Below are 14,315 nucleotides of genomic sequence, written 5' to 3' on the forward strand. Positions count from 1 at the left end.
ATAACAGGTTCAGTGTGTGTGTTACGATCGCGCCCCCCCTGCCCCACCCCTCAAGTGGATTTGTCCAAGCAGCCGCTAGGTTTATGGGGAAATATAGCCTACGAGTGCATGGTAGCCTAGGCTGTATAAGTGCTCTCCGCTGGCTGGTGTTCACATCATCGCATTTTAACCGTAAACAGCAATCAGAGGTCTAGTTTTATTCCATAAATATATTGTTTTTAGACGTTAGTTGCACGCGCTACCAAGAGCTTCCATTTACTGCACCATGTAGGCTACTGCGGTTCTGTCAACATAAAAAAACTACGGTAGGCTAGCCTACAATTTTCGCACAACTTGGTGGTTAAGTGTAGCACAGGTTAAAGAAAACCCATTCATTTTTGGAGCTGATCCTAATTGAAAAGGAACTTCAAAGTATTTCCCATATAGTATAACCAGAGAATGTCTAATAAGGGGAGAACTGCCACTCTCGGAAAACTTCCGGTTTCTGAACTGATTGCAGTTCCTTCTGTGGTTCCACATGAGGGCGCTCGTCCACGAGTGCAGAATGCATGGAGGTCTATGGAGCTGTACCCCTCAAAATCCACTTCTCGGGATATAATTTTTTTTCAAGTAATTTGAATATTGTATTCGAAAGGGGAGGCAAAGAAAATACACTTGGTGGAGTATTATATTTTTTAAAGTCACTTAATTGTTCTAAAAAGCCTTTCAAACGTGTCAATGACGTCACTCATTAGCACAATGCTAGCGTGTTATGGGCAACAACGACCCAAACTGTAAGAAATCAAAAGGACATAAGTACTCGTTCATTCAACTTTTGACCTATAACCCATGTTGAAGTTATACAAACTACAATCAAATCTGAGATTTGTAAACGACAATCAGGTGAAAGAGACAAATTTAGCCGTCTAGCTCCATTGACTCCCATTCATTCTGCACTCATGGCGATCGCCCCCAGTGGAAATACGGTGGAACTGCAACCAAAATTCGGTACAATGGGACTTAATACGGAGTGGCAAGGCTCTCCGTAGACGGGCTCTGGTATAACCATAGCTTAGCCTGGGTGTTCCCATGCTGCTTTGCGTGCGATTTGATTCACGCTGCTAAGGCAGCCTGGAGACCATGGAGCAAATTTTCGCCTGAGATAGGGGAACAATCACAGAACAAGGGGGAAAGCAAGACTATCGAGCTATGCACAGACGCATTTATAGACATCCATGGCACCCAATAAACGGATCTGGGCATTTTTTTCAAATACGAGAAAATTAACGTTTGGTTCTAGCCTGGCTAGCGCCACCACTTCTCAATGAGACGTGGTCTGGGAACCAAACGTTAATTTTCTCCATCGCAACCCCTTACTTTCACTTTCCGCTGCACTCTGCATGCCGGTAGCCTAATAACGTGGGATGCGCAGCTTATGAGGTTGGAGAAAAACATGAGGTGGAGAAAAACATTACATATTTAAATATCGCAAGTTATATCGTTATCGCAGTAGGCTAGGGGAGCGCGGGGCACAAAGTAACGCGGGGTTAAATGTAACACGGACATTTTCCCTTTGCAGGGGGTTGATCGAGGCATGCTATTGGTCAGTTAATCACATTACTATGAGATGGTGTTCCACAAATTTTCAGTCAGTATGGACGTGTTTCCACGTAGATCTGCAGCAAAACGCCTTTTGAAGACATCAACTTAAATGTCTAGGTGGTACTTGTCTTTCCATTACTGAGTTGTGGGTGCAGCTCACTGACTCCAATCTTCTATCATCTTAATAACCGTCTTGTTGGCTAAAAATGAACACCGTTTTGAAACATGTAGCCAACTCATAGCAGGAGCTAGCTTATCTTATAACAAACGTGACCCAGCGGGGTTAGTTGTAACGCGCTGTTACAACTAAGCCACTCATACTGTACAATGATGTTGCAATACAAAAATATGCGCGTGTTAGTTTAGTTAGTTTTTGTGATGTTTTGCATTTTGCCTCATGTGTTTTCAGGTTTGAGGGCTTTTCTTGGCAGGATTGACCTTGGTTAGACTCTTTGCTTCCATTGGCGCATATTTCTCATGTTATTTCTCCGTATAGAAAATAAAGTCAATTTTCGACACACGTCTGTTGTTAGTTCATGACTTATGTATCATAAATAGTCAGATCCTATTCTATCATACACATTCAGACACATTTATTGAATTCATTTAATTAAAAACAGCCGTTGGGATAAGTGTTACAACTAACCCCTCATATGGGGCAGGTTGTAACATTTCACCTATCGCCACTCTCGGTGGAATTGTAAAAGAACAGTAGCTCCTACAAACAAACTTCCAGTGCATATGTGTAACAGAGTTATGTATGTTGCTTGTTAAAAAGTATAACTAGTGAAACTCAAATTATTTTAGAATTATTTAGCCATAACCAAAAAGTGTTACTTTGTGCCCCGCGCTCCCCTACTCTATAATGTTATCGCATGTTTTCCTAATATCGTGCAGCCCTAGTGCAGAGTGCATATACTATGTAAGAAATGGGATTTTTAAGCTGTCCCGGACCAGTCCAACCTATCCGTCTGAGCATCCAATAAACTTGTAGTCTTTTAGTTGTCAACTATTAAAGGGGATTTTGGCAACTATTTCAACTTAAAGCTGCAGTTGGTATGTCTGACAGATTGAGGGGGCTTAGCCAAAATTTTGAATGTTTATCGTAAACGTGCTAATTACTGACCATTTCGTTCGAAAATTCTAAAACCACAATGTTTTTTTAATACTTCAAAGTAACATTTGATAAATTACCCTTACATTTTTCAGTAGCCATAGGTGTGTAGATTTGAAAAAAATCTATTTGGTTCTTACCGGGGCTTGTACTGCCTGAAATATCCGATTTTGTTTACCACGCTCGGAGTTTAGTGCATGGCTGGTGGGTGCAAATTCCCAACCTTTCTCATGGCACATCAACGGTTAGCCTGAGAATTCTCGTTGCAATTGGTTGGTTTCCAAGTGCAGCTTTAATAAACCCATTTAGAAATAATTTGGATGGTTAAATGACCTGCTCCGGTGAAAATGGTGACTTTAACCGCTCCCCCTCATGTCCTCAGGCGGAAAACCAACCTTGCAACTTTGGGACGACAGTCCCGGTAAGAGAAGTGAGAAACAAGAAACTCGTTTTAAATTGTGTTTCTTACCTTGTAACAACCACATTGTTCTGCCGAACTTATGCTAACTGTTTCGCTAGCTTGTAAACAAATCCATATGCTTTATCGTTACCTTTTTCCAGTTTGAAATGGCGTAGTGCACAACTTCTCCAGCAGAGAGGGAGATATAGCTAATCCTGCCAAGTTTCCCTTTAAATCAATTAGTTAAATCAATTCGATCAAATTACAGCAAAGACAATCTATTCATTGTCTCGATTCGATGCGTTATGACGGCTAATTATGAATGATTATAATTTTAATCTGAATAATGCATTATAAATATGTCAAGATCTGCCTACTCACTTGTCAGTTTCATGATTCATCATAACTACTTTGCTTTGCTAAATGCGTAGTGATTCATAAAGAGTCTTGATTTCTACTGTAGTCCTATTTATATCTATAGCTATAAGTATATGTAATAAAGTTATAATAATTTATACATCTCCATACAGCACACAATTATTAACAGCTATGGAATATCATAAGTGTTATTTGTCAGCTCTAGGTAAAGTGACTAGAATATGACCTATATAAGTTCACTGAGTAATTACAGGGTGCAGTGAACTAAGTACCGAATGCACAATATTATAAATCACTATGTTAATGTCATAGGTTTTATTTGTCAGCTTTAGGTAGAGGAAATGAGGTGTTATAGATAGATATGAGGTTGGACAGTAAAGACAAAAGGAATGCATTTAGTTCACTTTTTTTCATTTAAACCAATACACATAATCAGACTGATTTATCAATGCTCTGAGCACATTACACAAACACAATGAGACAGGCCAAAAAAGTGGCACGGCATGGTCCTATATTTTGTGGTGGTGGCAGGGTCGGACTGGGAACAAAAAAAAAAAAATCCCCCCCTGATTCCCCCCATAAATAACAAACACCCAGTAGGCCTATTGTTCTGTAGCAACACTTCATAAACTGAACCCAAACATTAAACATTTAGATTTTAGATCTATAGCCTATAATAACACAATAACACGGGGGTCCGGGGGTGTGTCTCCGGGATTTTTTTTAATTCTGGTTGCTAATCACACCTTTTTAAAGTGATTTGAGAAGGATAGGATTCAGGGATGGGCAAGACGGTCTCATATTCTGTCTATCACGTCATGTTACCACATGCATTAAACGTCACTGCTTGACTAAAAAATATAGGCTACTGAACATGGACATCGTCATAGTTGACAGAAATTAGTTTTTGTGCCAACATGTTGTAGAAACGCAACCACAGCCTTAATTTGGTGCAAATCTCCTTTACTTTGGTTATAGTCCGCGATTCACATTAACTGTAGGCCATCACCACAAGTGTATAGCCTACTAAATGTTTTTGCCCAAGTTTGTGTCATCACATTTTGCAAAATTAGGCTACATTCGTTACTAACCTACCAGTTTATGGCCTACTTTTTACTTGCATCGACTCGCGAATCGCGATTGATTGTGCATTTAATCTAACACTCGGAGAGACTTCCACTTTCCAAGTTTTACTTTCACTGTTGTTGTGAGCTAAAAGGCTAGGCCTACTATATGGGAAATACTTTGAAGTTCCTTTTGAGTAGGATCAGCTCCAAAAATGAATGGATTTTCTTTAACCTGTGCTACACTTTTCCACCAAGTTGTGCGAAAAATGTAGACTACCCGTATTTTTTTTTATGTTGACAGAACCGCACTACAGTAGCCTATATGGTGCAGTAAATGGAAGCTCTTGGTAGCGCGTGCAACTAACGTCTATAAAAACAATATATTTATGGAATAAAACTAGACCTCTGGTTGCTGTTTACGGTTAAACTGTGATGTGAACACCAGCCAGCGGAGGGCACCTACTAAGCAGGCCTATGCCTACATGACGGGCCGCAAATAGGCCTAGTCTAAATAACTTTAAAAAATAAAAATAAATAATCCCGGAGGTCACCAGATTACCAGTCCGAGCCTGGGTGGTGGTTATGTAAGGGATAATGTATAGAACGCCGGTCATTACTGGGAAAATAAGTCCCGACAGGGCGAACCGGACCCTGACGCGCAGCGGAGGTAACGGATTTAAGCTAGTCGTCTTCTACTGTATGCCTTGCAAGATTGTTAATGTTGTATTTAAACATGTTCATTGAGAGACAGAGAAACAAGGAGAGGCTTTACAAAGGTGCACATAGCTCTACAATAAAATAATTTTATCCAATTGAAATAGTACAATATGGAAAATCATTGTGTGGTGGTCAATGTTAATATTGTGGTGGGCTGCCACAAATTAGTCAATGTGTGGGAAACGTGGTCATAATTACATTACATTTGGCTGACGCATTTTTATAATATACCAATGTCACCTGTAATATTTTCCCTCCTCAGCAGCTGCCGATGTAATCTTCCTTCTGGATGGATCTGGGAGTGTGTCACCATATCAGTTCTTGATCATGAAAACGTTTGTGAATAATGTGACCAGGAGTCTTCTGCCGTATAACACCTTAGTAAGTCGAACTCATGCCTGATTCAATATTATTGTTCGTTCAGTAGCTTTGAATAAACTATAAATAAACTGTTCTTATCTCCATTATGCTTCCAGGGGATGTTATGCCATCTGCTGAGCAGTTTTTATTTTGTTTCCACAGTTTGCCTTTGCACAGTACTCCAGTGAACTCACCAAACATGTCAACTTCAATCAGTTTAATAAAAGAACATTTGAAAGTCAGGTGAACAGTATCGTCCAGAGTCGTGGCGGCAAATACACTGCAAGGGCTATGAAGAAAGTTGTGTAAGTCTTAAATAAAGACTGGTGTATTCTCACCTGAGGGGTATTTCATAAAGGCAGAATTAAGAAATCCAAGGCAAGTGATAAAGCGAGGCTTGACATGGCGTTGTCTGGTCATCAATGCAAATTTGCATATGCATCCAAGTGTGAGTGCTTCCTTATCCCAGCACGCAACGTCATGAAGAAAGCGCTTGTCACTGCAAAGACTCGTATAGCCTATGACTACACACATTTATATTGTCTTTATAACCGATTTCATTAAAGACCGTTGTAAAATTGCCCTCCATTTTTAATCAGTTACTACAGCAGGCTATTCATCAAACATTTATGTTAATTATAAAGCTATTTAAAAAAAGCACAATTAAAAATATAACCATATGGTATTGGGCAGACGATCTGTGTTGAGAGCAAGTACATTTAGCACTACACTTTCACCACAAACTTCAACCACTTTTTCTGCCTTGAATGCATTTAATTAAAACTGGAAAAGGTTACCTGTTTTTTGAAGTTTTTAACTGTTGTTAATGAAGTTCATAATGGTATGTGATTTGTAATATTTATGAACCTGTACTTATCTACACAGGCAAGAGATGTTTGATTCCTCTGTTGGAGCAAGAGCTGGTGCCAAGAGATTCCTCATTGTCATCACAGATGGGCTGACCTCTGATTCTGCCAGCTATACCAGTGTTGCAGCACAGGCTGATGCAAGCAACATCACTAGATACGCTATTGGGGTATGAGGCGCTATACATATTAACACACTTTTTACTTTCATTAGTATTTGGGCCGCCTGCTGATCGTCCGATCTTGGTGTGGTTTTCATCTTGCTCGTTCTAAAACTTGACTTTGAAAGAAATGTTTTAGATTGATTCTCACATTCAAACATACTGTAGGACTTTTCAGGAGGTGATGCGTGTCCCCTAACGTCAGATGCTAATTCTGCTTTGTCTTTCCAGAGTGGCTTTATGTACAGTATGATGTACCTGATGCTCTTTGTCTGGCTGAATTATTTTGTTTGTTTGAAATGTCTCTTTATAATTAACTGATCATTTATTATGATTATTTTTCTTATTTGTCCAAACTTCAATGGCATGCGATCTTGCCAGGTCTCCCTCAGATAATATGTATATAATCTCAATAGATTTTCCTGGTTAAATAAACAACAAATTAAAAGGGTAAAACTCTTTGGCAGGTTGGCGGTGCCTGGAGCAGCCAGTCGTCCCAAAATGAGCTAAAATCCATTGCATCTAAACCAGAATCGGAACACACGTTTCAAGTGACCAACTTTGAGGGGCTGACACGTATCAGGGAATCACTGGAAAAGAAAATCTTGACTGTACAAGGTATGTGCAAATTTAGATCAATTTGCACTTGCAACACCTGCCATGGATTAATAAAAATAAAAATAAATTTGACCTAAAATGGGATCATGGCGTTTTGGTCCAAAAAAGATCTAACAAATGTCAGACTTGCCCTACAAACCCTAAAGGCCAACTCCCATTGACAGCGTCTGTACCACATTGAGACCCCAGACTTTAGATTGATTGATTGATTGATTGATTATGGTGAGCCTACTGCACTAGATGAGTACTGTGGCTGCTTCCTGGGAGATGTGTGAAAGCCCTTTTACACATCACAGCTGGGAGATGTGTGAAAGCCCTTTTATACATCACAGCTGGCACAGTGTGCCAGATCACTACATTCACTAGATGCATTTGCTCGTTTAGGCTCTTTATCTGTGCATGATGTAGAAAATGGGATACAGATGAGCTCATCACACCTAAAGATATTTTAACAAATATAATCCCCATAGGAATCCAAACACTCAACAACACAAAGACCCGCAGATAAATATATGCAGTGCAAAAATGTATATTTTTCCCATGAAAACCCCAATATTTTATGTAAAGGTCTGTGCCAACTGCCTGTGATGTATGTAAGGTGTATGTCGGTATGTCATTCCCATGTATGTGTTCATGTATGTGCCTCTCTGTGCCGTGACCATGCAGGATGAAAAACTGTATTGAAAATGTGAAAAAGAATTTCCCCAAGGGGACAACTAATAAACTAACATATAAGGTTTAGAAACTTGTACCTGACATTCACAACTTTATCTGTCTACAGGGGTGGTTGAAAATTGTTCATACCAAGGTAAGCAAGGTTCTACTCATCCACCATATCAGTAGATGATGCATGTTAAAATTTGCAGTCAAATTTCATCACTAGCAGAAGTAGCGCAACTTTGACTGACATTGGGATACTCTATTCAAAATAATTCTCTTTCACTAGTAGAGAAACATATCGGTAGAGCACCAGTCTGTCAGCTCAGCTGAAGTTGAAGCCAACGCCACTAACTGGAAAGAATGTAATGACTGGACACTAGCACTAAAGTGACCATACTGTCAACTGCTAGACAAATGCTGGGCCTCAGAATGCAAGAAATAATCTTACAAAGCCATAGCACAAAGATTTCATGAATTCCAATAAATATAAAGAGATGAAATCTCATTCATTTGGTTTAGACACCTGTACAAGACATTCCTTCATTCACCACTGTATTTACAGGCAACCAAACCTGTTTGCCCACATCTTCGAATCAGCTCACCCCAACCCAAGGTAAGAGTTTGTGCACTTTTACCATCGGATTCATGAACCTCTCAATGTTTACCACCACGAAAACTGCAGAGCTAACAGGTTTAGTAGATAGTATTTTCAAAACCATGAACTTGTGTAAAATGTACTTGATAAAAATGGTATTGCACAATCCCTAAGCGGATGCGATCCTCATCCTAATATCCTCAACATTTTTCGACATGTCAGTGTCTGAGAGACGGTGAATATAATTTGTGTAAAAATATTGTTTATTCGGTGAACCTCTTAAACTAGCACAATCTAACATTACCAGGCTGGTAATGTCATCTTTCTGGCATAATGAATTAGAAATAAATGTGTGTGCAATACGACACACTTCTGCTGATGTATTTGTCCAAAGATGAGCTTTGGTTAATTTTAGATTTTATTTTATTTGACTCAAGCACTGGATTAAAACATTGTCTTGAGGTAACCGTTTTTGCAGAACCATCCCCAATTTGCTCCCATATACAACCTCTGCCAGTCATCTTTATATTTTTCATCTACATTTGGTTACAGTGGGCTAAAGAGAAGCAATTGTGGATTTTTAGGTGAAAAAGTGATATTCAGAGATTAATCTCAAAGCTGCATATGGCAAGAAAACGATGCTGGAACTTGTTTGGTGCAGTTCCAATGGAAAATACAAAGATGACTGCCTAAAGAAAACAAGAAAGTTTAGTCCCTAATGGGGTGGAATATCGGGTAAAGGACCAGGGGAGATGGCAGTCATTACTTCTACAGTAGAAGGTGCATTTTTTTTTTTCTGGTTCCTCTACATGATCTGCAAAATTTTTAGCTAGGTTTCAAAGCCAGAATGCTCATCTGTTACAGAAAAAATGAGGCACTTTTTTTTCTTTCTCCCTACAAAATAAAACCGCTGAATGAACATTCCAAAAGTTGTGATTCCATAATTTTTGCCAGGGGTTGTAGACGTTAACAGACTTCACTATAGCTGTGCTCTAAACATGCACACAAAATAAACACCATAATTGAACTTGCAAATATGTTTCTTGGTCAAATAACAAACTATAAACACTATTTACTCATACCAAATTCATTTGTAATATTTTCTCTTCAGTGCCTGCGGATATTGTCTTCCTTCTGGATGGATCTACGAGTGTGAAAGCAGACCAGTTCATTCTCATGAAGGAATTTGTGAAGAACGTGACCCGGAGTCTCCTGCCATATGACACCTTAGTAAGTCACTCGTGCCTGATTCAATATTATTGGTCAAGTAGCTTTAAATAAACTATGAATAAGCTGTGTAGATATCATTACATTTCCAGGGCATTGAGCCATGTGTACATTACACCAAGTAAATGAGCAGTTTATTTTTTTGGTTTGTTTTCAGTTTGCCTTTGCACAGTACTCTAACCAGATGACCATACATGTGAACTTCAATCAGTTCAATAGAAAAGGATTTGAAAAACAGGTGGACAGTATTGTCCAGAGGCAAGGAGGCACATACACTGGAGATGCCGTTGGGCAAGTTGTGTAAGTCTGAAATAAGGACTTCTGATACCGTAATCTGTTTTAACTGCTGCACTACGACATTTGACACAAACCTTTACTTTGATACTTTCTTTTCTGTATTGGGAGTTGATAACTTTGACATAGGAGCTAAACATTGAGATTTGTCTTTGTTTATGAAATCCTAATAGTTATTAGGCCTATATGACCATTTGAAGTGTACCATCATGAATCTATACTTCTTTACACAGGAAATATATGTTTCTTTATTTTGCTGGAGCAAGACCTGGTGCCAAAAGGATCCTCATTATCATCACAAATGGGCAAACCTATGACTCTTCAAAATATCCCAGAGTCACAGCAGAGGCTGATGGGCAAAATATTATTAGATACGCTATTGGGGTAGGAGATGCTACCCTATATGTTCATATTCACTTTTTGTATTGTTTATCCACAGTATGCAAAAGCACAGCACAGACACCTGCTTCCATCAGTATGTGTGCTCCCTGTTGAACCACTGATCCTTGTTAGTGCCTTGCACAACAATTTGACTTTTAAGCAACATTTTTATACAACTATAGCCAAGATGTTTTTGTGCTCATTTATCATGGGAGTTGGAGTGAAAGATCTAAGACTTCTTTCATGCGAGTTTATTTGTACAAAAAATATGGCAATGTGGTATTAGTGAGCTCTTCCCTAATTCAGTTCACAGGCAGGCAACCACTCTGGTGCATATCACTGCAGTCTGGCTGCCAGTTGCACTCCCTCAACTTTATATCAGTGGCATTGTGGTGTGATGACTGTAGTTTTATCTTAGTTGTTGTTTCTGGTGTGGCTGGCTTTCAGTGTGAGAAATTAGTAAAGTTACCGAGCGTGAACGTATGTCTCATAGCTCATCTCGCCTTGTCCCCTGCACTCAGAAATCTGCCGCTAGTTAGCCGATGCTACCAACAGTTTTTCGATCGGGGTGCCTCGGGCATCGGCCTAGCCATGCAAATAAATCACTGTTTTCCACCATTTACGAGGCTCAAAGTAGCTCCATACTTCATTGGTAGACTTCCGAGGGCCTTGACATTTAAATCAAGACATTGAGAACTGAGCACTGGTAGTTTATTTACAAGACAATTTATACAGACCGTACCTTGAAGTTTACCGTTTGCCGCCATCTTGAATTTAGTCACGATAAGTCGAGCGACGAGTACAAATGAACAGGTATGATGAAGGATCAGATTCCAAAAATAATTCTGTGGAAATACATGGATTCCAGTTGCTGGTACTGGAAGTAGGAACTCACCATTGCTCCATATAAGTTTTATTATTTGTAAACACTGGAATGGCATGATATATTTTTGAATGAATGAATCTTTTTCTTGTGACAGGTTGGCAGTGCATGGACCAGCCAGACGGCACGAAACCAGCTCAATGCCATTGCATCCAAACCAGAATCAGACCATGTGTTTGAAGTGGACAACTTTGATGCACTCAACAACATCAGAAAGGCACTGGAAAATAAACTCTTGAACATACAAGGTGCATGCCAATTTAGATTAATGGTACCAACTATACATACCAAACAATTAGTATCATGGTGTTTTTGTCTGAAAAGAGGCTTAACAGTTGTCAGACTTGCATTGCAAACACTAACATTTTCTTATATACATCCTGCCCCTTGGCCAAGTCAATTGTTAGTGGAGGGGTGGTACTTATAAAGGGGGTGGTTAACGGAAACCTCGGGTTAACCAAGAACACAACCTGCTCGGAGCAGGTTTGAGATGCAGCGTAAATTGCCATGGCAGCATACCTCGGTTAAAACCTATCCACCATTCGTAGTACGGGTTAATCGGGAAGTTACGCCACACGTGATCAAGTTACTCTCGTAGTTACCCAGATAAGCCAGTAACCCCGCTTCGTAGTACAGGCCCCTTGAGTCTGAGAAAGGCGCTATATAAATAAAACTTTATTATTATTATTATTATTATTATTATTATTATTATTATTATAATAAAACACATAGAATGAAAATGTCACCTCTTTAACTGGTGGACGCCACACCTCATAACCAACTCTTATTGAGATCGGACCTTTTTCTCCTGAACCCCCCTCAGGGGAAATGGGGAGCAACAGACTTTGACCTGGGCTGAAACAAGAGGAAAACAATTTCTCAGGTCTTGTTGTGTCAGCCCATTTGTAATTTTTTTAAGTTCAACTTACAGGCTAAAAACACACCTGTTGCCTCAATCTATTATTTCTCCTCATGGGGGTGTAGGAGAAACGGGTCGGATCTCATTTCAAATTTTGCTTTCCTATTGGGGAGGTTTCTCAGTTAATCAGGAATGTTGCTGGTCTAAATTGTTACATTGAATCTAGATGTTGGAATGAAAAACACTTAAACAGTTCTGGAATAATTTAGCCTTTTCAATTGTTTTGCCAACTGACAGTTATATAGGCCTAATATTGAACTGAAGATTCAACTCTTATCAGTTGTAGACCAGAGTCAGTTAAACAGTGACTTTATAGCACTTTACTTTAAACTACAAAACAGAGCATCCGTCTGTCTAGCTAGCTATAAGAGGTCTCTGACTCATTTACATTTCAGAAGCACCGCTATTGTAGACGGCCCTGCCAGCTGTAATGACCGAACAGACCCATTTAAAACCAACATTGCAGCACCTCACTCTGTGCCGATATTAGGTGGAAAGAGCCGAGTTATTAGAAGTATTACTCACTCTTTTACAGCGCATGATGTATAATGCTGTGTGTCTTTTGCTGTTTCCAGGCATCCCCACTGTTAATCGAGATGCTGGAGGTGCAGCTTGTGTCTTCCCTTTTGTGTACTTGGGCACACTCCACTGGACATGTACTACAATCAACCATAACAAGCCTTGGTGTTCAACCACAGGCAACTTTGACCAGGATGGGCAAGGGGGAGAATGCTGCATTGAAGCTGGGAAACACTTGGGTGTGTGATGGTAAATGTATACTGTTTTAATAAAATATGAACTTTGAAAACAGAATTTGTTGCCCCATTTTGAGTGTTTTGCCCAACATTGCACATCAACTTAGGAGGGCACTGCTCCCAAATACTTTGGCCCATCATAAAATGCTTGATCTCTTCTGAAATCTGAGACCCAGTAGAATTCTCAGAAACAGTCAGTGTGACTGATGTACTGACAGTGAGGTAGTAGCTTGAATGTTTTTTTCTTTCAGCCGGTACATCTCTGGAACTGCCCACATATGGGCCCTCTAGGTCAGGGGTTCCCAAACTTTTCAACCCGCGACCCCCAAAATAACCGTGCCAGAGACTGGCGACCCCCACTATCCCTGGATGTGACTCAAAAAATAAAATAAAATGTCCGCACCGGCCATACGCACTAGGCTTATCCAAACACGGGCTTAACGACAACACAAAAGAACAGAGCAGCCTGTTATGATTTTACATATAGAACTTTACTATATGATAAAAGCAGAATACCTTAGTCAAAAAATAATATCCATGAGTGCACGTTATTGCGGTCATGTGCAAACTTAACTTTGAAACATTACTTTAATTTCCATTTTAAAGCAACACCAAAGCACTTTTCCTGTCGCACGCACGCTTGTTTATCCAGCACTGGCTTTGGAAATAACGATGTCTACAGACAAGGTAGAGTACATTGCATGATTTTATGAAAGTATAATGTATTGCGACATCAGAAGCAAGTCAAATTTGTAGTTTCTTATGTCTCATTCCATCGAACTACAGATCCGCTACCCGATCTGGCAAACTTGCATAGTGCGGTTATAGCCGATAGGGTCGCGAAGAGAATGCAGAAGTGCCGTTCACCCTGTTACGAGTTGATGATTTTGGAAACAATATTTTAATGTACAAAAAATTCTTTGGTGTTGCTTCAACAGAAGAATATCTCAGTCAGGGTAATATCCACAAACTGTTGTAAACATATGTACATTGTTGCTGCGCAAATTTACATTTTGGCAACTACGTTTCAGCGTTAATCTCATCTAATGCGCTATGCGCGGAACACAGCAAGTCCATTCTTGGTTTAATTGTGGAGACGGCCACACGGAGATCATCCTCCACATTTAGACGCGATCTGTATTTGCTTTTAATATATGTCAGTGCAAAGAACGGCGTCAGTACGTCCATCGCGGCCTTGGATAGCTGTGGATATTCCCTCTCGACTGAAATCCAGAACTCCGCAAGCGTCTTGGAATTAAAATCTGTCTTTAAAGTGTGGTCACATGACAGATGACTTGCGGTGGTTACAGTGAAATGGTGATCTTACTTTGGGTGCTCT

The 14,315-nt window shown here is 39.8% G+C and overlaps 1 protein-coding gene across 1 annotated transcript in view; it reads left to right on the forward strand.

Moving 5' to 3' along the window:
- LOC143102157 (matrilin-1-like) overlaps positions 1 to 12,987 on the forward strand; it is a 35,562-nt gene extending 22,575 nt beyond the window's left edge. The window contains exons 8-18 of the mRNA XM_076265580.1: positions 5,520 to 5,638; positions 5,780 to 5,922; positions 6,503 to 6,653; positions 7,112 to 7,262; positions 8,044 to 8,070; positions 8,485 to 8,535; positions 9,629 to 9,747; positions 9,902 to 10,044; positions 10,272 to 10,422; positions 11,400 to 11,550; positions 12,797 to 12,987. Coding sequence (XP_076121695.1) covers positions 5,520 to 5,638; positions 5,780 to 5,922; positions 6,503 to 6,653; positions 7,112 to 7,262; positions 8,044 to 8,070; positions 8,485 to 8,535; positions 9,629 to 9,747; positions 9,902 to 10,044; positions 10,272 to 10,422; positions 11,400 to 11,550; positions 12,797 to 12,987 — 1,397 coding nt within the window. The remainder of the gene's footprint in view (positions 1 to 5,519; positions 5,639 to 5,779; positions 5,923 to 6,502; positions 6,654 to 7,111; positions 7,263 to 8,043; positions 8,071 to 8,484; positions 8,536 to 9,628; positions 9,748 to 9,901; positions 10,045 to 10,271; positions 10,423 to 11,399; positions 11,551 to 12,796) is intronic.
- Positions 12,988 to 14,315: the final 1,328 nt, after the last annotated feature.

This window comes from Alosa pseudoharengus, unplaced genomic scaffold (assembly GCF_046254945.1).
Source record: "Alosa pseudoharengus isolate Yale_2024_CS ecotype anadromous, Long Island Sound unplaced genomic scaffold, YU_APseudo_1.1 YU_APseudo_1.1_scf_4, whole genome shotgun sequence".
NCBI classification, from domain to species: Eukaryota; Metazoa; Chordata; class Actinopteri; order Clupeiformes; family Clupeidae; genus Alosa; species Alosa pseudoharengus.